We start from the raw sequence: 25,662 nt of genomic DNA on the forward strand, positions 1-25,662 counted from the left end.
TAGAGGAATGGAAGAGTTCATTTTACTCTTTCAGAAATTAATAGATGTGGGTTATAAAATAAATGGATATTAGTGTGTATCAACGAGGATAAGTAAATGTGCTTTCTTTTGGCTGATGATAGTGGTATAGTTGGTTTTTGCCCTTCTCTTGAAAGTTCTTGTTCGGCAAAACGCCAGATCTTAATATGGAACTGACCGGCTTGAATGGGCTTTGTTAAAGGATAGAAGCACCAATCAGAAATGATTAGAAACAGTCTCTGTTGACCTATAGTAGGCAGTATATTCTTGACAAAAATAAACGCAAATCGCTCTTTTGAAAGATTGCACGAAGATGAACAGAAAGTGATAAATCCAACGTGGAACAGATCTGACGGAGTACGATAGATATGTGATATACTGATGAGAGGTCAAAAAAAAAAAAAATAAAAACAGAGATGAGGTCTTTTATTTCTCAGAATTGAACTGGGGTGAAATAATATTCTGGAGATAGGCGGAAGCTAATTTTAGGAAGATGCGGAACATAGCGACAATTCTGAAAATGAAGAGAAAAAAGCATTGAGGGGAAAAAATTATTATTTGGAAAAGAAACAAAACTGCCTAAAAGAATAGTTTGGGGGCCGGGTATCTCTACCTACTAGTGCATAATTAGGATGAAACAGTATTCTATGCACCCTTTCTTTTCAACTTAATGACATAATTTTGACACTATAATGCGTTGAATCACCTCACAGCTCTTAGGAGGAATAAATGATAAGATAAGTCTTTAAATTTGACGTCTCGGAATAACTATTGCGAGAATCCCGAACTGTATGTCAATAAAAGCCTTTGCAAACAATAATATGATGCACTTTAAATATATCCCTCATTTTCATCGGCCATGCTGCATACAATAAAACAAAATGCGTGATGTAGAAACAACATATCACATTCAATATCTTTATTAGAATGCATCCTCATATAAAAATATATATTTATATACTGAACAAGTGGAATTTCTCGGCTAACACTTTAGCTTAGAAATTACCAGTTTTCATACTAATATGTACCTTGCAGCAAATCGTACAAGGACTTTCGCCAACCGATACGCGATTACGATAAATAATCATAATATACATTTGTGTATGCAATATTTCAACTCAGCAATTCCAATAATAACCGGTACACACACTACTCTGCAGTTCACATTTGGTCGGGTTGAACCAGCCATAGTTTATTACGAATATATACCTAAAAGTTATAAATTATACTATTTGCTTTTTGAATATACTTCTGTATATTAATTTATCCAGCCACCTGCTTAACTCCAGTCCTTTTTCTTTGTTAGACTATTGGCGCCGTAATACGCGGTCTGGCAAAACAAAAAAACAAAAAAATAGCGACACCTAATTCACGTAATTATTTTCTGGTTTGGTATTCTCCCGCATTGCGATCTTTTTTTCTCATTTGGCTCTCGATTAAAGTAACTGATAATTTTTTATTTTATTTTATTTTTTATCATCGCCTTTCCAATGCCAGTACTTCAACCGCACTCTCCCCCGAAAGTATCAATCAGTACATCATAGTAAGCAGCATAATACTCCTTATTGTTGACGAATAAACTGGATGAGACTTATTCATGCTTAATTGATCGCACAGAATCCAATATTAAAAGCTAAGCAAGTCCTCTATCTATCTATCTATTTAATAACCAGATAATAAGTGCATCTAGAGCTTGACAAATACAGAATGACGGGGAAAGAGGGCCCAAACAGAAATGGTCATAAACCAAACCTATTCCATTCAAAATCGAGCTTCTTTCGCACAAACTCGCAGATATTCCCAAGACCAAGATTTAACTCCAAGTACATGGAAAATGAAGAATCGGGAGATAACTTAGCATTAAAGAATCGTGCTCCGTATAATACAGTCAAAGGTGAATTTACCGAATCCTCCACCTCACCAAAGTCATCACGACCATCATCATATGCTGCACCATCTGGGCAATCGGCCGCAAAATCTACATTGAAGTCTTTGTTTAAGTCCAGTGCAACCAGCAGAAGGCCATCAAGACGTAACTCATCTGTTTCAAACCTGTCACCTTCATCAGAATCAATTGCAGGTTCAAGTGAATCCAGTATGGAAGAAGGGCGCAGAATAGCTGACCAGGAAAGCTACAACGAAAATACCTCAATGAAAGAAGTACTGGGTAAGCACCATAGCCATTATAACAGCAGACACTCAAAATCGTCGTTTTCGCTCTCAAATATGATTCCGAACCGGAGTAGTAGTCGGACAAACATATCGGCTTCTTCATCGCATATATTTCCATTGATATCCATTTCAAGTTCACACAGTAATAGCCATGAAAATATTCTCAGCCATCATAGTCATAAAAACGATAGAAGCACACCTGTCTCTCCTACAAGTGTGTCACATTCGTCTGAAAAGGCCACAGCAGAAGCTGATACAGCGACGAATTCAATTCCTTCAACATATTCCGGCTTCCATGCAGTGAGATTCCATGGCGATCAGATCGTTCCACCTTTATCGAAACCAATAAAGCCGAGAAAGAGATCCAGTAAGAGGTCTACTATTTTGAAGAAGCTTATTTCAAGCGGGCACGAGTCAATGAAGAGGTCTTCATCGGGTACGGATTTTTTCAGAAGGAGCTCATTTCAAACTGCTGATAACCAGAAATCTGAGTTCAGGATAACAGATAAAAATGCTGCCGTTGATAAAGCAGGAGTTTCCGATAGAGAACAACAACACAGTGTAATGAGTGGGGCATTGAAGATGTCATCACCATTTGGTATTGATTTAGATACCGAGGATGATGAAATGGCACAGATTACAAACATGTCAGCTACACCAATATCCAGAGTCAGCTCTGTAAATACCGTTTCATACGAGAAAAATGCACGAAAAGATTCTACATCCGGATGGCTTGCACCCGAAAGTTGGAAAGTGAAAACGGACAGACAGTTGCCAAGAGATCAAGATGAAGATAAGTCTGCAGCTGGAGATGATCTCTCTGATGATATGGATTCTTCGTCGAATAATTTCTCCTTCTATACGGAGACAACTACCTCGGATGATTCAAGAAAGAATACTGGGAAAAGGGACAGTAATGCTGATAACACTAAAAAGCGTCACAAGGTTCATCACTCAAATGAATTGAGAGGTGCATCAAGATCATCTGTTCGTATTTTCAAGGGTGAAAAGAGTTCAGTTCTTCCATGCACTTTGGAAACTACATGCAAAGACATTCTAGACGCGTTGAGAAGAAAGCGTTTCTTAAGATCCGAGGAGGACCATATTATTGTGCTTAAGTGTGGTGGGCTCACGAGAAGTCTTTCATATGATGAAAGATTGTTGCGGATTCAAAGAAACATGCTTTTCCTATATGGATACACCGAAAGGGACAACTTGGACTACATAGAGAGGACTGATTTGAGTTTCCTTTTCAAGTTCATTGTTCAGGAAAGAGGTGTCGAACTAATTAGTGAAGACAAACGTACTATGATAAATCCACAGAATGTTGTTCTAAGAAACTGGAATATACAGGATATTCCAAACTTCCTTTACGCTGAACCAATTGTTAGTCTAGATGTGTCACAAAACCCATCATTCAGGTTTACAAAGGAGTTTATGCACGACTGTAGGAATATGCTGACATTGAAGTTCACTAGAAGTGGTCACCCATCTTTTCCAGCAGCTATAGCATATGCTCCTAGATTGACAACTTTGAACCTGGAGGTGAATTATATTCGAATCATTCCACCTGAAATTTCCAACCTTGATACTCTTACTACTTTGAATTTGGCATGCAATAGAATTTCACATCTCCCGGATTCTTTTTCGAAGTTGAAAAGTTTGGCATCTCTTAATTTGTCATCGAACAGACTTAAACGGATACCAGACCAGGTTCTTGCAATTAAAGGTTTACGTAGGTTGGATCTTTCCTATAATGCTATTACAAAAATAAGCGACAAATTGACCCATTTGAAGGACCTGGTTGTTCTTCAAATTGCAGGTAACAGTCTTACTGAGGAATTGCCGGCTTTCTTTGAAATATTTCAGAATCTCATCAAGGTTGATGTCCGTTTCAACAAATTGAGTTCAATCGATTCGCTTAAGAATTCTCCAAAGCTTGAAGTTATTCGTGCTACTGGTAACAATATTTCAGTTTTCAGAAGTAGCACACCATCTCTTTTCGAAGTAGAGATGAATCTCAACCCATTAACATACGTATACTTTGAGTCTGAGATGCCAAACTTAAAAGTGGTTGATCTTTCCAAGGGTAAATTAACATCTTGTTCATTTGTCGCTATGCTAACAGGCGTCGAGAAATTGACATTAGATATCAATCACTTGACGACATTACCGGAGGAAATTGGCAGTATGGAGAAGCTTGTGCATCTTTCAGTATTTAAGAATAATCTAAACTATCTTCCTGCAAGTATAAGCAAGCTTAAAAATCTTGAATATCTTGATCTCCATTTGAACAATCTTAATGGCTTGACCGACAGTTTATGGCTTCTTCCATCGTTGAAATATTTGAATGTGTCTTCTAATCTGTTGGAGGGCTTTCCACCAATTCCATCTATTGCCGATATTGATGGAAAAGAGGCTAGTTCTATCACTACAGAAGTGGAAACCATTGATAATGATGAGGCCAGTGACATTAAATTGGATGCTTTGAGTGATACTTTGAAATATTTGAGTATGAATGATAACAACATTAGTGATTCCGTGGTTCATATAATTGGAAAATTTAAAAACTTGGAGTATCTTAACTTATCATACAATGAGTTATATGATATTCCACCAGGACCACTTGCCAACCTTCATAAGTTGAAAGCATTGTACTTATCGGGAAACTTTTTGTCAACACTCCCAATAGATGATTTTGATTCCTTTAAGGATCTTACCATCCTACACTTGAACGGAAATAAGTTCCATTCGTTGCCTGCAGAGTTGTCAAAGCTAAAGAATTTGACAGCTTTGGATGTTGGCTCGAATAACTTGAAGTACAACATTAGTAACATTCCATACGACTGGAATTGGTGCTACAACAAAAAGCTTCAATTCTTGAACTTTTCTGGTAACAAGAGACTTGAGATAAAGCCACAGTTTAATAGAGGGGAAACAGATGAGCATTTGGATTCATTTATTGGATTGCACGATCTGCATATGCTTGGCTTGATGGATGTGACTATTACTACTGATGCTGTTCCAGACCAAACGGTGAATGTAAGAGTGAGATCTACATCTTCCCAATTAGGAAAATTCGGATATGGTATATCTGACACTCTTGGATCGAGGGAAGTGCTAACGACCAGAGATGTGGTGTTGGAAAAATTTAGAGGTCATTCAGATGAAATGCTTTTGACATTGTATGATGCAAAGAATTGCTCACAAACACATGGTGATAAGATATCCAAGATTATTCAAGAAACGTTTGGAATCCACTTTTCAAAAGAATTGGAGTCTTTGGGAAAAGTGATAATTCCAGGAAGCACTCCTAAAAATATCGAGGATTGCCTGCGTGGGGCATTTTTGAAGATGAACTCTGAAATGAACATTTTGATAAATAGGGATACTTCTTCCACTTTCAGTTCTGCGGCTGCACACAGAACTCAAACCACAGATAAGCTCAGTTTGGAAGAGGATGGATATAGTGGATGCTGTGCAGTTGTTGTTTACATTAAGGGTGACATGATTTACCTAGCAAACTTGGGTGATACCATGGGTGTTCTCACAAAGTCAAATGGTGAGTATCAGGTTGTTACAACAAAGCACGAGCCTTATGCTCCAAAGGAGTATGATCGAATTAGACAGTCAGGTGGTTATGTTACAACTGATGGCTATTTGGATGGTGTTTCAGAAGTGTCTCGTGCAGTTGGTTATTTCAAGTTGATTCCACATATTACGGCAAGTCCGAGTATTCACAAGTTCAAGCTTACCGCAAACGAGGAGATGATTGCGATTGCCACTTCTGATGTTTGGAAGAAGATACCATTTGATCTAGCAGCCGATATTATAAGGCAGGAGAAGTCGAACCCTGAAGTTGCTGCAGAAAAACTTAGAGACTTCGCCATTTCTTATGGTGTGTCTGACAAGGTGACAGCTGTTGTTCTTTCATTGAGGCAGTTTACTACGAAGGCAAAGCATCATGAAAGAGGCACACTACCAGAAGATTCGATACTCCGGAAGCTTGATGAGGAAATCGAGCCACCGGTTGGCGAAGTTGCCATGGTTTTCACTGATATAAAGAATTCCACTTTGCTATGGGACACATTCCCTGTAGCAATGAGATCAGCCATTAAAGTTCATAACTCTATTATGCGAAGACAGATGCGTATTATCGGAGGTTATGAGGTGAAGACAGAAGGTGATGCATTTATGGTTTCATTCCCAACACCAACCTCTGCCTTACTATGGTGCTTCTCTGTGCAACAGCTTTTAGTTAATACGGATGACTGGCCAGCTGAGATTTTAGCTTCTGATCAGGGATGTGAAATCAAGGATGATCACCAGAATGTGATATTTAGAGGTTTGTCCGTCAGAATGGGTATCCACTGGGGTATGCCTGTTTGTGAGAGGGATATAGTGACGAGAAGAATGGATTACTTTGGACCAATGGTGAACAGAGCATCCAGAGTTAGTGCAGTTGCTGATGGTGGTCAGATAACTTTAAGTAACGATTTCTATCAAGAATTCCAGAAGCTTCAGAAGCAACATAAACAATTGAAAGAGAAGAAGCTGAAAATTACCGATGTGTATACCTCCAAGGCCATGGGACAGATCATTGAGGAGCAGATGGACCAATTAGAGCAAGTTGGATGGGTAGATAAACTACTTGGAACGAAAAAATTAAAGGGTCTTGAGGCCCCGGAGATGATTTGGTTGATATATCCAAAGTCGTTGAAGACAAGAATGAGACTTTTGCAGAGCTCAAACGGAGAAATAAACAACAAAGCAAGCAGAGTGACCACCGGTGGTGTCACTGCCGCAAATATATGGTCACTAAGACAGATTTCATTACGTTTGGAGCGGATTTGCAATTATTTAGCCTCCCAGGATACGGTTAATGATGTCATGGCACATGATAAATACTACAAGGGAGTATCTGAGCACGCTGAGAGTGTTCTTAGTGGGCAGATGACTAAGGCGGAAAATGTTACGAATGTGTTCTTTGAACATACGCTGACTAGAATTGAGAATTGTGTCCTAACACTTTCATTACGAAGAGATATAACAGATGGTTGTATGGAGAAATGCTCCGTGAGTGATCTTATTTCTCAGATTCATGATATCTTGAGTGAATACAAGCTGATAAAGGTTGCTCGGGACAATAAATAAAGCATAATATGTTTTCAAGAATCAGGACATATATAATTTAATTCTAACGCTTAGTTGAAGTTTATGGAAATGATGTATTGGTGGCCTAGTTAACATTGCAGACTCGTCGATCGACTAATTTCAAATTTTTTTAATTTTTAATTTTTAATTTTATTTTGTTACCCCTCCTTCTGTTTACATGCACAGACAGAATACCAACATGGATACCAACATATTTCACTGAAGATGTGGGGTAGCGCCAATATAAAAAGGACAGGATTTCCTTGAGTTTGAATAAATTATCTCACATTTCCTTATACTCAAGCTATTGAAATTAGATCAAAGGGTGTATATATATTATATACTTATTTGTGCCGACGTATACCTAATAATAATTTCTGTCAGTTGAAGATAGCGACAAAGTTGAAGCTACTTTGAACTTGAATTTCAACTGGTATATCTAAAACTATTTCCTAATTAATTTGAATCCTTCAGAATCTAGGATTCGCGAATTTTTTAGGGGGGGAGGGAAAAAAAAGCACACAAAAATAATAATAATAAAAAAAGGAAGTCATCGCGATCATTGACAGAATCGAGGATAAAGAAATATTTGTGAATAATTTCAACATGACACTCGAATTAAGACCTCAAGGTGTTTTCAAAAGGCTAAGCGATTTCGCTGCAGATAAGTTTGGATTGTTAAGCAGAAGGGATCTTAGACCGCCGAGATTCTATTACGATCAGGTAGTTGCGAATCACAACCATATGGAACCATTATTACGGACCATCCGGAGTTTCAAGATGGACTCACAATACTTAGTGAATCTTTTGAATTACAAACCTAGGTTTTACGGTGGACAGGCAGGTGTTTCTGCCTGGTACAAGCTGCCCGCATCGAGAAGATCGGCAGTGCTTGTGCTCCTATTCATGGGCAAGAGTGGGGAGTTACGAGTCATATTAACAAAGCGATCTAGGAAACTTCGACACTTTTCAGGCCATATCTCTTTCCCTGGTGGAAAGGTTGAAGATGAGCTGGAATCACCAATGCAGTGTGCGAGAAGAGAGACAGAGGAGGAAATTGGAATTAGCAGGCATAACGAAACCTTGAGAAAGCTTTATGATTGCGAAATCAGGGAGATGAAAGTGCTTCCTTCTTACATGGCTGGAACATTGCTGGCAGTGGTACCGTGTGTAGGTTTTCTTCATTGGGACGACAGAAAACTGAACTTTGTCGAAGAGCAAAGTCTGGACTCCTTGAGGCTAAACCCGGGGGAATCTGCGTCGGTTTTCAGTGTTCCGCTTAGAGATTTCATACAACCTCGTCCCACAGGATTACCGCTTCTTGAGTGTGTGAAGCAGTCACATACTCGTGTTAAATGGGGAAACATGCCTTGGGATCTCCGCAGATTCATTTTTCCGACGTTTAGTGAGCAAGAAGTGTCGTGGCTTTCGGATGTGGAGGATCTTTCTCCACCGTCTTCAGAGGATGATAATCGGGAAAGCGGGAAAACCGGAATGCCTACTCGTAATTGCTGGGGACTCACAGCCAATATTTTGCACGATTTGGCGGAAATAGTGTACATGAATGAGCAAACGAAGGTAATAGGCCACGAGGATATGATCTGGGCATCGTATCAAAATGGACAGATGAAGCAGAAGCAGCGTAGTGCATTTGAGAAGGGATTGATCAAGAATCTGCCGGGTTACACGTTTGACGAATATCTTGGTCATGAAGAGTTTGCCAAGCTCAAACAGACGTATGGCGAACGATAAGCTTGCTGGTTAGGGTTTACTCCGATCTGATCCAGGTCGCATTTCGTTTACATATTAAGTACAGAATAAAGATACAGTCATGTATAGTATAAATAGGAGATGCAGGATCATAGTGTTCCGTACGGGGTGTTGTTTGGAACAATGCCCATTTGCTTTATGTAGTTGACGGTCTCCAACTTCATCTGGTGCTTCTTTTCGGAACTCCAGCCATATTTGCGAGCCATCACATCGACCACTTCATCAACTGCACTCAGAGCTCTTTGAGCATCTAGAAACGCAAGCCTGCATCTCCTGGCAAGAAAATCGGCTGGATGGCACACGTGCTCGTAGTCAAGGCAGTAGTACAACTCCCCTAACGTGAATGGATACTTGAAGTCCTCATAAGTGTAGCTGTGACCCTCTGCCTTGGAAAGACCAACGGGGTCCCGGAGTCTTGGATACTGGCTGAATAACTCGCAGATCAAGGGTGCCCGATCGCCGTAATTTGCAGCCAAATGCTCTGCAACGGGTTCTGTAAGATTATACTTCTGTGCCAGCCGGCAAAACAGAGAGGTATCGTATCCTTCGGCACCAATGAGCTTATGGTGCCTCGTACTGCATTTTACGGTTCCAAACTTGTCGCTAAACGAGGGGGTGTGTTGGATAGTGTAGTCCACGACATCCTCGGCCATTCTTCGGTACGTGGTCCACTTTCCTCCACTGATAGTGATAAGACCGTTTGGAGCCTCGTAGACCAAATGGTTTCTCACGAGACCTTGAGTGGACGTGACTTGTCCCTCGGGAACGGTGCTTGGATCCCTAACCAAAGGCCTAACACCACACCAGGCACTCAAAATGTCTTCTCTGCGGACCGGGAACCGCACATAGTGCTGGAGCTCGCCCAGAATGTCCGATATGTCCTTTTCCGTGGCCACCGGGTTTTCTGGAACCTTCTCCAGGGGAACATCCGTCGTTCCTGCAAGCACTTTCCCCTGCCAGGGAAGAAAGAACATCACTCTGCCGTCAGCAGTGGATGCATCCAAGAGACCCTGGTCCTCGGAACAGTACCATTCGGGAAGGATAACGTGAACACCGCCGGAGGGAACCACCATCTTCGGGTTTCCCAACGCTTCCGGGTCTGGCATTCCCGTCTCAGACTTGTCCATCGATATTAGAGCGTCCGAATACGGACCGGCTGCACCAATCACGGCCTCCGCACCAACCAAGTATTGGTTTCCCGTCTCACGATCCTGCACCCGCACACCTCTCGTCTTGCCATTGTCATCTTTGAGAAGCTGCTCCACGGCTGTGTAGTTCAACACTGTGGCACCATTCTGCTCGGCTGTTAGTGCAAGTGCAATATTCATCCGGGCATCGTTGAAAAGGCCATCGTGGTAAACGAGGCCGCCCACTAACCCGCTTGGGTCAAGCTGGGGGTGCTCATCAAGCGTTGTTTGCCTAGTCATCACATAGGAGTGTCTGAGGCCCTCCGATCCGGCAAACATGTCGTACAGCACACACCCGGCGTAGAAATACGGTAACTGGTACCATTTGTACACGGGGATGCATATGGGGAGACACGTGGCAAGGTGAGGAGCGTTCTGGATCACGGATGCTCGCTCGTGCAATGCTTCAATCACCAAGTCCAACTGTGCCTTGGAAAGCTGGAAAACGGCTTTTTCAAGATAACGCACACCGCCATGTGCCATCTTGGTTGATTTTGAGGAGGTACCCGAGGCGTAGTCGTTTTTTTCCACCAGAAGCACCTTTAATCCTCTCAAAGTTGCATCCAAAGCTGTGCCACAGCCAACTGCACCGCCACCCACAACCACGACATCATACTTCACTTTTGCATCTTTTGCTCTTGCCTCACCGGCGTCCACGTTCTTCTTTTCAAACCCTAGACTTTCAACTGTTGCACCCAATCGACGGAAGCTTTCTTCTCTAGTGGGCGGTTTTGCAAGTTGTGTAATGAACGGATGAACTTCCGCTTTGTTGTCGGCATGTGTCACTTTATTCACCCAGCTATTAAAGGCAAATCCACCGGTTGCAATCACTACCGACCCGATGGCCAATTGTTTGGCACGAATAAGAAAACGAGGCATGCTGATTCGTTATATATTTTGAATAGTGAAAAAAAAAGCTGATCTCAGAACGCTCTCAAAACTGGATATCTATGCTAAAAAGAGAGAGTTGAACACAGGTACCAGTGAAATGTGGTGAGAACCCACCAAGAAAATAAAATATACCAGTTTATATCCAGAGCAAAGATATGACTGCTGGCTAGCGAGAAGTGCGCTTCTTGATTAAGTAATGAAAAGATGTCACTTGCACGTGAAAACAGAACACCCAGTTTTGATCCCCCGAAAATCTTTTTTTCTGTCACCTGCAAGCAATGAACTAACAATGAAACAGTTTTATTGGTCAGCTTATCGAAAACGGCAATCGGGGTAAGGGAAACAAAACGTGCTCTCTTGTTAGCCGCGTGTCTTTATTGATTCAATGATTTTTCATAAACGCGCATTGTTTATTTATCTACGTAATTAAACATTTTCTTGCCAATCACTGTGAAATTTTCAATACTATGTGCAAGTTCATGTGGTATTTTTTTACCTCTCGGGAGAATACCATGCTGAATTTGGCCACCTGTTATATGCATATAGCTTAGATTCAGTGATCACCGCTTTTCCCTACAATACCAAACACACATCATTACCTACTTATATATATGCATTCTTAGTTTTTTACCTGTCCACTTAATGTAAGTAGCACGCTCAAAACACGTACGTTTTCTGCAACTGTCTCCGAATCATTCGACAACCTACTATGTAATACAAATGGCCTTCAAGGATGCAAATTCTATTAGTTTTACGTCTGCACAAAATGCCCGTTAGAGCCTATTTCTCTTCAACCTCTCATTTTTTCATCGTTTATCAAGTCTTCAGCAATTGACTTTTGAATATCTGATTTCACCAACTCGCTCACATCCCCATAACCAAGACTAATCTCATATGCCTTAGATAAACGTGTTTCATTAACGGCAACATTAAAGTTACTCAAAGCCAAGAGACTATTCCTGTATCTGGAGATTGTTTCCTTTGTCGTAGCCGAAATCGAATCATTCTTATCGCTGTAAATGTCCCAAGATGCCTTCTCTTCAAGTTTATTTGGTGCATCACTTCCCATTCCCGGACTAAAGGCAGAATTAGCAGCATCCATTTTCACGCCCGCCTCAAATTTACGCTCCAATGAGCTCTTTGGTCCAACTCCCGGTGAATTATCAATCTTAGTCTTGTATAGCCAACAGTATCCGTTCACTCCAAAAATTACACTAACTCCACCCGGTAAATCATGTGCATAATTCTTGGCTCTGATAATTAAATTGGATGGAATCGAAACAAATATACCATTTCGAAGCTTTCCATATCTAAGAGAACGTGTATGAAGTGCGGCAGAACCATCGTGAAACACAGATTGAACTTCAGCATTAAGCAAGTCTCCTTCCTTTAAAAAAGATCTCATCTGCAACTCATCTGTCTCGGATTTTCTTCTCAAAACCCCTCCAGGCAAGTTCACCGCACCTAACATCAAAACAGCATCGTGCTCAGCTCCAACATCCACCTTCCATCTCTTATTGGTAACATCCACGATCCTTCCAACTACATGGTCACCAGTCTCTGGATTGTATCGTCCTTTAAACGGTATCACACTTAAAAGTTTGTTCACCCTAAGTATCACGCCAGCAACTGCCGAATAGGTCTTTTCACCAAGGTAATATGTACCATGACCCCTCATCCAGCTTGGGTCATCCGTGATCAGTTCACCTGGAACTACTATATCTTGTATCTCCTTTGCTTTGACATCATTCAGGTTCAACTCGTCATCAATATCCATATCATCACTACCCTCATCTTTGGCCTGCTTCACGGTCGGCCGCGTTATGCTAATAATATTGCTCATAATGGTATACGGTGCGGTTTATTATACGAATGCGAGAATTGATTATTCCGAATGCAGTATATCGTAATCAATAGATAGATATGCACATATAGTAATAAGTGCTTGGTATCGAAGAAACTTTTTCTTTTCGTACCTTTTTTTTTTTTTTTTTTTTTTGGCCTAAATTTTCATTTCCTCTTAAGAATCTATGTAGTCTACTTACCCACTAACGTATAAAATAATAAATATGCATCTGGGTCCTTCACTTCATTTTCAGTGTACTGTAATCTACTGATATTTTCATCATCGCAATAGAACCACTCATCGTTACGGCTCACAACCGCCGTATAGTGACCCGAAGATATGGATGATCCTAAATGATCAATCCATGAACCTAATCGGTACTGATAAGTAATTTCCTTACCATCACGCGTAAGTTTGAATTTTAACGTTCTTGCAAAGTGAAGATTGACGTTCGTAAGCTTCTTCTGATATAAATCGAACTTTGCTAAGTAGATTATAAGCACTTTTGGTAATTTTATGAACGCCGTGGATTTGAAAGACACATTTGGCTTGGAAAGTGTTGATTTCAATGATTCATACTCTGTTCTCTCCTCGGGATCAAGTACAGACAGATTCAATTTGCCGTATTCAGTATTTCTAGTAGGTGCATTTTTTCTCTTATCCTTGGTCTTCTTGTGCCTATGGTTGAAAAAGCTCTTTCTCTTTGAGCTCTGATCAGACTCACTGCCTAAATTGTCCAATTCTGTATATTCAGTACATTTATGCTCTAAGTTGGACAGTCTATTGGCCATTTTCTCGCATGATGGACATTTCCAAGCATTCCCAAATCTATCACTGAGTTCCTCAACTTTTAGATTCTTCAAAATAAGATCGCTCAAATGGTATTCGTCCCCACTCAAGTTAAGATGAAGCATTGAGCTGTAATCAAAGTTGTAAGATTGATAACCACATCGTCCACAGTGCAGACATGATTCTTGTTGAATTTGGAAAAGTCCATTAATTGGAGAGACCCCTTCACTCTGAACCAAAGAGTCATGCCATTTAATATATCCTTTTCTTGAAGAATACAATGCAAATGGGTCAGTCTCAGGATCACCTGTCTTGAACATTTCCCTATTTTGTGGCGTATCTGAGATTTTCAACTCATTGTGAAGTTTTTCCATTATGAAATATAGGAATTGGGAAGTGTCTTGCTGCTCATAAGGAATTCTAAAATCTGGTTTCAACTGTGCACAAAGCTTGACAAATCTTACCGGTTTCACTATGTAGTAACCATCAGCTCTGTATAAATCCATGAAAAGATGATTAAAGGATAAGGCAAGAGATGATCTCTCAGTGTGAAGAATTTGGGAAAACTTACTTCTATTGATGAAAAGATTCTGAAAGTATGGCATTGTGAACAAGCATTGAATCATAGAGTTCATATAACAGGTGCTTCCGAAATTAAAAAGACGAACCAATGGAACAAAATTGGTCCTGTTTAAAGCAGCACTCTCTGTTTGTGGTCTCTGAATTACGAAACTTCTGGGATTTTGCACAGGAATGTTGGTTGCAGTTAATGGATTTGGTAGAGGAGGCCTAGAGTATTCCAAATCTGCGGCAGATTCAGTCTTCGCTGTACTTGGAGGTGGAGTTTGTCTCCAAAAGTTATTTTGTAAATCCGAGTTCGGTAACGATTCAAATGAATCTGTAATGTGGCTATGACCAGCATCATGCTTAGACTCAAACTTCGCTATCCAACCTTCAAGCTCTATAGCACCTCCTTCTAGCCAATATATGAATGGTGGAGACGTTTTGAGTTGCCTTCGCAGAATGGAGTCAAACTTCAATTCCGTGTCACCAACTTGGTTGTTGTTAGAGTAGAAGACAACATACTTGTACGATGTGACATGCTTCAATCTTCGATATGCATCCATACTAATCCCCTTGACTGTATTCAAAATGTCTAAGAATGTGTGACACTCCCGAATCAACCCTGGGTCAATATTGACTAATGGAAACAGTAAAACTTTGGATATTTCTGAAGTGTAGAAATCATCAGCTGTTCTTATATCAATGATAAATACGTGGCTTGGCTTCCAGGAAATTACATCCTTAATTGAAATGCTACTGAAGCTATTTCTTTCGTGAATTGAACCATCTGGCCGTTCTGTGTATATCGGATAAAAGTCATTTACTGTTTCTTTGTCCTTTTTTGGAGCATTTTCTTTCTTAATATCAGAAGTGCGACCGTCAATGTCAAGTTTTGCTGTATCCGCCTCTAAGACCTTGGTTTCAATCATCGTACGGCACACCTTTGTTGCTAATTGAAGGTCATCTTTATACTCGGGAACAGCCAAAAACTTTGAAGACATTTTATGAAGATCAGTCACCAATTGTGCATCAGCATCGTTCAACTCAAATCTGTCTAGAACATAGTACAAAACAAAGTAGTTGTAGCTAAAAATTTCAACAAGAAGTTCATGCTGACGTCCATCGGCAAAAATATTCTTGTCAAAAAGTAACTTCATCGCATTTATATATCCAAACGATATATCCATCCATTCCAAAACTACCGCTGATCTTGTTTTGAATTGGTGTTTGCGGACTTGAGCATGAATTGCCGTATCTCTGGATACAACCAAATCCAATTGAAGACCGGCAATCTTCTCTATATCATCATCCGATAGGTAATTCTTTGTAGTAGTCGTTTCCGCCGAAATCGAATCATTGGAATTTCTATTATTGGGTGTCTCGTTGGACATGCCATCAGTTTCATCTATCATTAACTTTAGCGTCTGATTTTGATCTTCTGTGTCCTTTTTTACACTCCTATAAATTGTTTGTGGGAAAATACCAGAAGTAGAATAACAGAGGAGCGAGGTTTGATTGGGTTAGATGACCGTGCAATTAATTCCGCGTGGAAATGTGTATTTTAAATTATTTGAAAACACTTGTCCTTTGAATAATGAAGTGCGTTCAAAAAGGGCGGAGTTAAAGCCCTTGAATTAAAGCCCTTGAATTAAATTAATCCAAACCTTTGTGTAATTAACGAAAATTCGTGATGCGTGGCAAGCATTCAGAGAATAAAGGGCATCAAAATGAGATCAAGTGAAATCAATTTGAGAAGAATGAACCCTGAGAAAAAATCCGTTTACGTACAATCAGAGTGCGTAATTATTAGACGACTGCTAGAACGAAAAAAAAAATAAGCTTCTGTTGCATCGCCGCGACTTCCCAACTTCCCAAAACCATTCATTTTTATTGACGTATAACTTAAAAATAGAAAGAAAGAAGTATATAAAGTATGATAGAAGCCCACCAAAAATTGGGCGTCAAAAGTTGAAGACGCACGCAGTTATTGTTCAAACAAAGAGACGGCTGATCGAAAAAGGAGAGGAAATCAAAGTTTAGACTTCTCGTATAAAAGTAAAAAAAAAAGTGTGTGTAGACAATAGCTTTTCCAAACCATTGCACATCCAATGACTGCGCATAATAGATTTGTTTAATGAAGAAAAAGTGCGTTTTTATAAGAAAACTGCAGGAATTCATTTGTCGGCGAACTCCATTGAAAAGTTCAGGAATATTAATTGGTGAAATGCTAGACGTACTATTGTGGAGCAGATAGCAGAAATGCTCAAAGCCGAAGAATAAACCTAAAGATCCATAGTTTCTCCTATTTCCTCATCTACCGACATCTCAAGATTTTCCTCCTCTGCATCGTCGTAATTTTCGTCTATTGCATTATCTATTTCTTCCATATCATCTTCCAGGTGCTCATCTGCACTCAAGACTTCGTCATCCACATTATCGTCTGTTTCGGTTAGAATTGCGTCACCTTGCGTTTTCTCACTGTTGATTTTCCGAGTGTCCATGGAAACGTCTGAGGCAACATCTGTGGCAACCTCAGGTTTGGAAATCTTTGATTCGCTATCTTCGGGTAAGATAATCATCGTTCTTACCTGATCTGGATCTGCATATGACTTCACATAGTCCCTAACTGTCTCCTCGTATTGTCTTTTGCTTTTGTGGTATAGATTTGACGCATCCGGATTCAATGGATCTGCAGCGTTCGGATATCTAAGAAGTTGTGGAAGAAATTGCTCGAAAATGTTAACCATGTCGAACATGGGAGACCAAGTTTGGTTTATGACATCAAGACAAACTGATCCTGATCTCTCGTCTATATTTGGATGGTATATGGTGTTCTTGAAACCAATTGAGGGGGATTTGTAAGGATATTCGTCAGGAAGTTGCACATGTATTTTCCAAAGACCACCTTCGTATAATGAATCTTTCGGCCCGGCAAAGTTGACGTAGAATTCTTTCATGCTATTATTAACCAAGGTAACTTCAAAGTCCTTCATGAAAAGCTTCATGACATCCGTTTGAATTCTGTGCTTCGATGTGCTAACAATTAAATCATTATGTCAGTATGGCAGTTCAGTAAAGAGGTTTCAAGAGAAAACTATGAATTTGGCAAAAGAGAATGCATGCCGTCATAAAGATAATCTAAAGCACCATCTACTTACCTCATTATTAAAATTTAAATGCGTATGCGTAATATGCTTGAAAAGTATTGCTGTTAAAAAGATAAATGGCAATAATGGTTGGCCACAACATTTTATCTTAGTGGGTCAGAAAATGGGAGGAACCCAGAATTTATAGATAAGACAAAATCTCCTACCAGAAATTGTCTGTGGCATTCTGTTCACCTGTAACGATATTTTTTTATCCAGCAAATAAACGTTGCCGATTAAAGCAATTTGCCGCGGTATCTACTTTTCCCAAATCACACCTTGCAGATTACTGCTGTCCACGTACACTCAGTCTCATATTTTTTACCAGTAATTTACACCTAGATTAATACATGTACATAGAAAATGTTGTTGAACGAGAGAAAATATGTTCCCATGTATCACACACTCGGGCATCTGTCTTTCCTCCGTATCAGACCACGATTATTGTACTTATTGCAAAGTTTGTGGTGTTGATGATAGAACCTGGGTTGAGTCTGGATCTTCCTCAGTTGCTGGTGAGCTTGCCTGGGGTTGCTTGAGGGGTTGTGTCTCCTCAATTTCTTTAACATTATTTTCAGCTATCTTCTCATGTTTTGGTTCTTCTTTTTCCGCATGAATTGTTTCTTCCTTTTCCTCATTCTTAGATTCTTCTACTTCCTCATTCTTGGATTCTTCTTCTTTTTCATTACTCACCTTGTCATCTTCTGTCACAGGTTTCTTTTCCACGTGTCTTTTTTTGTATGTCCCCTTCTCATACTCCACACCTTTTATTCGAAGTCTCTTTTGTACCCGGTAGTATGTAGTTCCTAGACCAATTTCATTGGAGCCATTATCGTCATCGCCCTCATCGTCGTTCGTGTCACTACTAGTTTCTTCTTCATTGGTTTTCTCATCTCCACTTTCATTCTCATAATTGTCCTCCGGCAAGCTCATGCCACCGCCCACCTCATAAATACTCCTATTGAACTTCTTGCAGTAATCCTTAAGTATTGTGTTATTACTGGCTCTAAGCTCGTGGTCCTGTGGGTTTAAAAACTCTTTTTCTAGAAGCTTTATTGCATTCTCCAAATATGCCATATCTTTAAACTCCTCTGGGTTATGGGTCTCTTCCTTTTTGATTGTGACAATTTCCTTTTCTAATTCGGACACCCATTTCCCAAGATAACGCGTTTCATCTTTGATTTTTTCATCAACAAGCACCTCCTTCAAGCTAAGCCTCCACTTGTCAAGGTTATCCTGCTTTATAAATCCTGTTGCACTAAGTAATGCTTCGTTCAAAAAGATATATCTGGCTGCAACATCCGACCTGAGTGTTATAGACTCCAATCCATGATCTGATGAAACCCTCTTAATATTTGGTCCATCGGATGTCATATTGAATAAGGAAAAGTGCTATTGTTTTTATTGCAATGTTTTGTACAGATATTCTAGCGTAAACTCTGAAGACTCAAATTGACCATAGAAGTGTGCTAGTATGTTTCAACTTGGGTTGTTACCCCTGCTTGGCGAAATTTGAGGATACTGTGAAAGAAAAAAGAAAAGGACAAAAAAAAAAAAATAAAAAAAAAGGTGATGACTTCAAGAAGACAAAAAGAAGGAAATTTCGATGAGAGAGGCTGAACAGTGTTAAAGAAGAAAGCAGAGTCTAGTCAGACATATTTAATAGTGTGTATCTTGACATTATCACATAATAAATAAGCAACATAAAAAATCATCAAAATGGGTTCAAGTCTTAAGCCTATTGATCTAATATCACAGAAATACAGAATAGAGCTTACCGACGGAAGGTCATTAGAGGGTCTTCTCATAGCAATAGATGATCAAGGGAATTTACTAGTTTCGGATGTGACAGAGGTAAATGATGGCGTGAGAAGGCAGATTGGTCTTGTTTCTATACGAAGAAAATGTATGAAAAAGGTTTTTGTGTCGTCAAAGTGCTGGGATATGTTGCAAGCAACCACGAAAGAATCAAAAGCGCTTATCAGCAATGATTGAACAAGGCATAGTGGGTGATGAAAGATGACTGTAAGCACGGTATAAGCACTATAAGTGTGATTATGAACGTTAATAAGCACTAGTAGGCACTAATATGTATTAGCATAGTGCTAATAAGCGCTGATAAGTATCAGCACTAAGAAACATCAATAAGTACAGCACTAAGAAACATCAATAAGTACAGCACTAATACGTATTAGCACCATGAGCATTGCAAAACATAGGATAGGAACAGGTCTAATTTTATTTTTCAAGAAATAAAGAATAACTTGGGTTCTGAACGAAGGTATAAAGCAATGCCAAAAAAAAAGATAGGAATAAAAATATTAGAAAAAGAAAGAAAAAGCACAAATCAACACAACACACTCTATTTCGGCGAGGAGATGGCACTGTTTCTACGAGGCGAGGCGCTGACACTGGCACCTCTCAAAGTGACATCCTCATCATCATCTCTGTTCAACCATGAGAGGTAACTGGCATCATTGGACTCCTGAAGTGTTCCAAGGTCTCCTGGAGTCATAGCACCGTTACTCAACCTATCCTTTGGAGAACCAGGAACGCTCAAAGGCCTGGCAACTTTCAAGTCATTATTCTCGAACGGATTACTCTCCTTGGAGAACATTCCAGGATATGCTCTTTTCAGAGCCAAAGTACGGGCCTTGACGTACTCCAAACCCATTCTCCTCCAGTCCAAGAGATCGCTCAACCGCTCGACTCTGTTTCTCTGGTTGATTCTCTGCCTCCTAGTCTTCTGGCAGAAGCTGAACATCATGTCAACCATCTGGTTGATAGAGTCATCGACGGACTTCATTCTTCTGTCGACAATATAGATACCGTAATCCACCGGGTTCTCGATCAAATCCTCCATGTAGCATCCAAAGCCTGAAAGGTTCGTCGTGATTGATGGAATACCCATCACGGTACACTCAGCCGGCGTGTATCCCCAGGGTTCGTAGTAAGATGGGAAAACACCCATATGGCATCCTCTCACAAACTCATCGTAGTCCAATGGGAGCACGGGGCTCGAAGAGCTGAGGAATTCCGGATGGAACACAATCTTCACCCTGTCCTCCTTCTTGTTGAACAGCTGGCAGGACCGGATCTGGTTGAGAATTGGATCGGTGGCATCGTTCACCATGTTGTGTGTCACGATTGGTGGCAGTGAGTCTCTCTTTAAGGCAAACATACGACGCTTCAAGAGAACCCTGTCGGCTGGTCTTAGCAAGTCATCCAAGTCTGGAAGCTCGATCTGGCCCTTGCTGGAGCAATGACTTGGATCCTGACACCATTCGGACAGACGCTTGCCCATCGACCGCTGAACATCATGAATCGACGATTCCAGCTGTTTGACAACTGCCTGTCCACGAAGTGCCTCCACAGTGTATGAGTGCGAGGATGCAGGCATGATGATAAAGGCCACGACAGTCATCTTGGATCCGATGTCCTTCAACTTGTGGTTCAAACGTGCAAGTGCCTCGATGTAGAGATCCACACCTTTGTTTCTGTACTCGTACCGGCCGGCGATGAAGAAGTAGAGCGTGTTGTCTAGCGAGAAGTCTAGCTGTCCGTAGAAGTGGCCGCGAACAAACTCGTTAATCTTCTCCTTCTTTTCCGCGTGCAAGTTCTGGAACTCATGCACGGCCTGGAACTTAACCACGTTCAGGCCATTTGGAAGAACCCCGTCCGGCTTTCTCTTCAACAAGTTTTCCGCCTCGTAGGCTGTGATGTGCGAAACCGTCGTAAAAACGTCAGCCGAGTGTGCTGCCGCCCTCTCGATGCAGTACCTGTGATATATTCCACGTTTTCCAGCCTCGTAATCCACGTCAAACTTGTCTAGATTGTTGTAGAAGTCGACCGAGCCGGCACAAAGATACCTGCCGAGCAAAGTGGCATGTGTAGTGAAGATTGTCGCACAGTCGATTTTCCTCTGCCGGCAAAGAGGAATTGCGACACCTGCAAGCCACTCGTGGGCATGCAAGATGATGGCCTTCTTGGTTTCGTGGCAGCATAACTCACCAATAAACCAGGCTGCAAGATATCCGAGCAAAACGGCATCGTTTGTCTCTGTATCTGTCGGTGGGGTTGGAATCCCCGCGACATTCCAAAGATCCGACTTCCACTCGTTGAGGAAATGTGATGCAGAGCCTAAGTCGAAAAGAATGACTCTTGGTGCTCCTTCAATTAACCAACGGCCGTATATGTATCTTATTCCACGGCTATACATTGCATCTAGCGTAGCTTTGAGCTCAGGATTTGTCACTGGGAGCTCCTCGACTTCCACTGCTGCCGACTTCCTATTCAGAGGTCCGATTAATGCGTACCTCTCCTTGTACTCGGCAACGGTAACTGGTGCCTTCGATTTAAGCACAGAATAAATACCTCCAACTCTGTTTGCAACCTCGGTGGCCACCTCGAACAAAAGGTGGTTTTTCACGTCACGAGTCATGTTTTTTTCTCTAAATGATAACCCTACTCGCAAAAAATTGCTCTCTGTAGTATGTGTAGTATGTGTGTTGAAGCAAAAAGGGGGTGGTTGATAATGTGTAATTCGGCTTTCACGAGTGTGCGAACCTTTCTTTATATATCTCTATATCTGTAAGATAAATATGTTCGACACAATTGCTGGCAAAGCTGAAACGATAATGGATGGATGAATGAGTATATAAGTAGTCTTTAAATCGGCTTGGCGATAAGCAGATAAAAGATATGAGGAGGGATGGGGTAGAAAAGAGAGAAAGAAAAAGGTGCAGATGAAGTCGAAAGTATATTAAAAAAAAAAAGATAAGAATTTACAGATATGCAGATGTCTCGGATTAAGTATGAAGATGATTGAGAGTTGGATATAAAAATGCGGAGAAGTACAGTGAAATTAGTCGACAAGGTACAATCATCAACTCCAGAAATGGAGAAACGTCACAATGATTAATATCAGTATATCGAAAAGGAAAAAAAAAAGGACGTCTTTATTCCTTTATTGTCTCTTTTTATTTCTCCCATACCCCCACAATTCTATAGGGCATTTGGAATTGTATTTTAATTTAATAGAGAAAGCAGCACCAACCTTCTTTTTGCCCATCCGGGACATGAAAATGACCAGCCGGGCCACTTTTTTTTTTTTTTTCCTTGTTGTTGTCTCAGAGTAAGCAGTAATCTGCCTCCGGTTCTCAGTGCTCCCCCGTAGCCTCAGTATTGTTGGGAATTTTTATCCTGAAGGTGAGAGACTTTTTTCTTTGTTTGATAAACTTCTATTGTCCAGTATGCTCGATTTCCCGTGATCATATAATTCTTCCTTGCAGGGCCTCTTAGTGAAATTTTGTGGGGAAAAAGGCCTTAATTTTTTTTTTAGAAAAAGCCGTATGTCATTTTCCCGAGACATTCCGGATAGGCAAAAGGTGGGGAAATGACTAAAAATGAATCCGATGTAGTGGTGTTTACGGTCAGTAAATAATCTGCAGATGCATTGTCCTGACACAATAACGTGCATTTAATAAAACTAAAAAATCATTTTCAACCAAGAAATACAAACGGAAAATCTTCATATCTCACCAAACACCGACGATATCTGCTATAAAATGGAGAAGGATTTACTAAAAAAATAAAAAAATAAATATGTGCTGTATGAAAAGGACGTCACGAAAATTTCTGTTATTGCTATCTTCCGTCACACTTTGTTTTTTGTTTTTTGCCTCTTCTTACATACCCGCCAGTTTTCGTTAGCCATGAACTTATAAGCGACATAACGGATACATTGTGGTCCTGCCATGTGCACAGTGGAACGGATCTTGGCACTCGAATAACTGTTTTATCAACGTTTGGCAGCTTTCCTTGGTCAACTTTTCGCCAAACTTGGTGGATATACTGCACGATTTCTTCTTAAGGATACTGCACCACAATTTTGGCATTTGGCTGATCAAAGTCCACCAGTTATGTGATACTCCAACCTTCATTTCAAACTTCCTTCCTGAAGCCAAATCTTCCATAAATTGACAGATCTCAGATTCTATCTTCTCCGGACACAGAACACTTTTAGTATCTATTGCCTTGATCACAAATTCGGGTAATTCTATAATATAATAATTTGCACCGTTCTTCACCGTCTTGATTCCCCAAAATTCAAGCGTTTCCTGAAAGTCCACCAGCTCATCTTTTGCCTCCTCGTTCAACTGCATTCTCAAGGGGTTATCAAGTTTGCATTTGAAATTCATCTTAAACATCTCCTGGTATATCTTCTCAAGGTTTATTCGCTCTTGGCATGCATGTTGATCAAACGCAACGAGGTATTCACCGTCCTGGTTTGTAATTTTGCAGAGAATGAATTTGCGATCAACTTGGTTAACCACAGTCAGATTTTGAATAGCTTTGAGCTTGCTTATTTCGAATCCACAAGTATCGGAAAAATACTTGGATCTCGCAAATAAGCGACTTTCCGGAAGCTTTTGAACGCGTCTTAAATCATAGTGATCACTTTTAAGATGCAACCATCTGTCAGAATTCTGTTTTGAAAAGTATTCTTGAGCAAGTCCATCAATCATACTTCTAATTTCTTTCTTAACTTTGGCCGTAGCACTGCCCCTCAATGAACCCAGAGAAACGTTGTAATGTACTCGATTACATTCAATAAATGTAATGAAACTGAAGTTCCCATCTGGAGCCTTACTCCTAACTCTTGATTGGATTTCGTCATATATGTCTCCTTCGGTTAAAGGTCTCCCGTTTAAATAGATAATACGATAACGTTTATTATCCACTAACGCTGATCCGATTGCCATTTGTATATCCACACCATCTTTAGTATTTCCAACTTCCGAATAATTTCTCATGGCATTTTTCCCGTATATCTGCCTGAATAAATTGACGACATGCTTTAAACGGCTTAAAACTCCTCTCGAAATGTTCATCAATGTTCTGGTCTGGTTTCCACTTTCAATTTCAATCAGTAAACTTATCGAAGGTTTCCAGGCACAACTATCTAAAGTTATCCTTCTGATCTCTGAATATACTTTATGAAACTTTCTATTCTGCTTATGCATGTCATGTCTGAAAATCTGATGTTTGCGAACAGGAACTGATCCGAATACATCATAAGCGTAAACTCTCGTTCCATGGTCCGCCCAATTTATCATTGAACAACTGGTGTCTTCTTGTTTCTCCGTAGTTAAAGTTCTAGAAACATTTCCAGCCTCTCTGGAAAATAGAATGCGACTCATCATTGAATCCTTTTCCGTTTTCGATGATATCATACATGCCGTACTAATGTTGATAATAGAGTTGAGGGCCTGACCTCTATATCCTAACGTCTCAGATTGACCGGGAAGTTTTGATGTATGATAACGTTTTCCAACAATTTTCATGTCATTTAGTGGAATGCCAACTCCATCGTCCTCGCAAATCACATTGACACATTTGCCCTCAAGATCAAATTTCAAGATTACTTTGATTTGCGTTGCTTTGGCATCTATCGCATTTTGAATAAGCTCCTTCGCAATATCAGAAATACCTCCAATGATAAGGGTCCCCTGTAATAGCTTCTGGTATTGCTGATCAAGCACTTTAATTTCCATGATCTACCATGGAATGTGGATGTTTATATTTTAAGTGGTTGAACCGGTAGGTGAAAAACCCAAACTTCTTTAAGTTCTCGAAGGTTGCAATTTTCAACACAACTGCACACCAAAATTGTCGCGACAAATTATTTGTAATATGGATTTCCGTGAAACGTTGGATAAGTGTAGTTGATGCCATGATATATAGCTGGGTTTTGTAGAAAGATCGTCTAAAAAGTTAAAAGGTATTTTATCGAAAATTAATATTGAAGGAGATTGGGAAAATAAGTTATTAGGTAAGGTTCTGTTAGGAAGAAAAGATATTCCTTGAGTAGTAATAATGTATTCGGGCGTTAAATAATTTATTGAAAACAAAAAGCAAGAAAAAGAGGATTCTTTTCATCAACATTTAAATATCGCATTGTAAAGATTACAATACCTACTGCATGTCAAAGTTAGTGTTACCAATAAATATCGAAATACTATATAAACCTGGTAACACCAACTTTAACAAAAGAACATTACGACAACTTACGGAACTATCCATAAACTGAAGATGCCAGGTCCAGTCCCTACCAAATTTTCAA

The 25,662-nt window shown here is 40.2% G+C and overlaps 9 protein-coding genes across 9 annotated transcripts; 2 read left to right on the forward strand and 7 right to left on the reverse strand.

The window, feature by feature from the left end:
* Positions 1 to 1,725: 1,725 nt before the first annotated feature.
* BRETT_004826 (uncharacterized protein) lies at positions 1,726 to 7,344 on the forward strand (the record flags this gene model as incomplete). The annotated part of the gene is made up of 1 exon (XM_041283315.1): positions 1,726 to 7,344. One exon carries the CDS (start codon positions 1,726 to 1,728, stop codon positions 7,342 to 7,344), a length of 5,619 nt encoding a protein of 1,872 aa, XP_041136667.1.
* Positions 7,345 to 7,950: 606 nt separating this feature from the next.
* BRETT_004827 (uncharacterized protein) lies at positions 7,951 to 9,096 on the forward strand (the record flags this gene model as incomplete). The annotated part of the gene is made up of 1 exon (XM_041283316.1): positions 7,951 to 9,096. The coding sequence occupies one exon, from the start codon at positions 7,951 to 7,953 to the stop codon at positions 9,094 to 9,096; it is 1,146 nt and encodes a 381-aa protein (XP_041136668.1).
* Positions 9,097 to 9,203: 107 nt separating this feature from the next.
* Positions 9,204 to 11,180, reverse strand: BRETT_004828 (uncharacterized protein; the record flags this gene model as incomplete). Its single annotated transcript, XM_041283317.1, has 1 exon — positions 9,204 to 11,180. One exon carries the CDS (start codon positions 11,178 to 11,180, stop codon positions 9,204 to 9,206), a length of 1,977 nt encoding a protein of 658 aa, XP_041136669.1.
* An 802-nt stretch (positions 11,181 to 11,982) lies between these two features.
* BRETT_004829 (uncharacterized protein) lies at positions 11,983 to 13,035 on the reverse strand (the record flags this gene model as incomplete). The annotated part of the gene is made up of 1 exon (XM_041283318.1): positions 11,983 to 13,035. The coding sequence occupies one exon, from the start codon at positions 13,033 to 13,035 to the stop codon at positions 11,983 to 11,985; it is 1,053 nt and encodes a 350-aa protein (XP_041136670.1).
* Positions 13,036 to 13,229: 194 nt separating this feature from the next.
* On the reverse strand, positions 13,230 to 15,803 carry BRETT_004830 (uncharacterized protein; the record flags this gene model as incomplete). Its single annotated transcript, XM_041283319.1, has 1 exon — positions 13,230 to 15,803. The coding sequence occupies one exon, from the start codon at positions 15,801 to 15,803 to the stop codon at positions 13,230 to 13,232; it is 2,574 nt and encodes an 857-aa protein (XP_041136671.1).
* Positions 15,804 to 16,673: 870 nt separating this feature from the next.
* BRETT_004831 (uncharacterized protein) lies at positions 16,674 to 17,396 on the reverse strand (the record flags this gene model as incomplete). The annotated part of the gene is made up of 1 exon (XM_041283320.1): positions 16,674 to 17,396. One exon carries the CDS (start codon positions 17,394 to 17,396, stop codon positions 16,674 to 16,676), a length of 723 nt encoding a protein of 240 aa, XP_041136672.1.
* Positions 17,397 to 17,987: 591 nt separating this feature from the next.
* BRETT_004832 (uncharacterized protein) lies at positions 17,988 to 18,911 on the reverse strand (the record flags this gene model as incomplete). Its single annotated transcript, XM_041283321.1, has 1 exon — positions 17,988 to 18,911. One exon carries the CDS (start codon positions 18,909 to 18,911, stop codon positions 17,988 to 17,990), a length of 924 nt encoding a protein of 307 aa, XP_041136673.1.
* Positions 18,912 to 19,899: 988 nt separating this feature from the next.
* Positions 19,900 to 21,978, reverse strand: GSY1 (glycogen synthase; the record flags this gene model as incomplete). Its single annotated transcript, XM_041283322.1, has 1 exon — positions 19,900 to 21,978. The coding sequence occupies one exon, from the start codon at positions 21,976 to 21,978 to the stop codon at positions 19,900 to 19,902; it is 2,079 nt and encodes a 692-aa protein (XP_041136674.1).
* Positions 21,979 to 23,257: 1,279 nt separating this feature from the next.
* BRETT_004834 (uncharacterized protein) lies at positions 23,258 to 25,093 on the reverse strand (the record flags this gene model as incomplete). Its single annotated transcript, XM_041283323.1, has 1 exon — positions 23,258 to 25,093. One exon carries the CDS (start codon positions 25,091 to 25,093, stop codon positions 23,258 to 23,260), a length of 1,836 nt encoding a protein of 611 aa, XP_041136675.1.
* Between the last annotated feature and the right edge of the window lie 569 nt (positions 25,094 to 25,662).

This window comes from Brettanomyces bruxellensis, chromosome 7 (genome assembly GCF_011074885.1).
Source record: "Brettanomyces bruxellensis chromosome 7, complete sequence".
Taxonomy (NCBI): domain Eukaryota; kingdom Fungi; phylum Ascomycota; class Pichiomycetes; order Pichiales; family Pichiaceae; genus Brettanomyces; species Brettanomyces bruxellensis.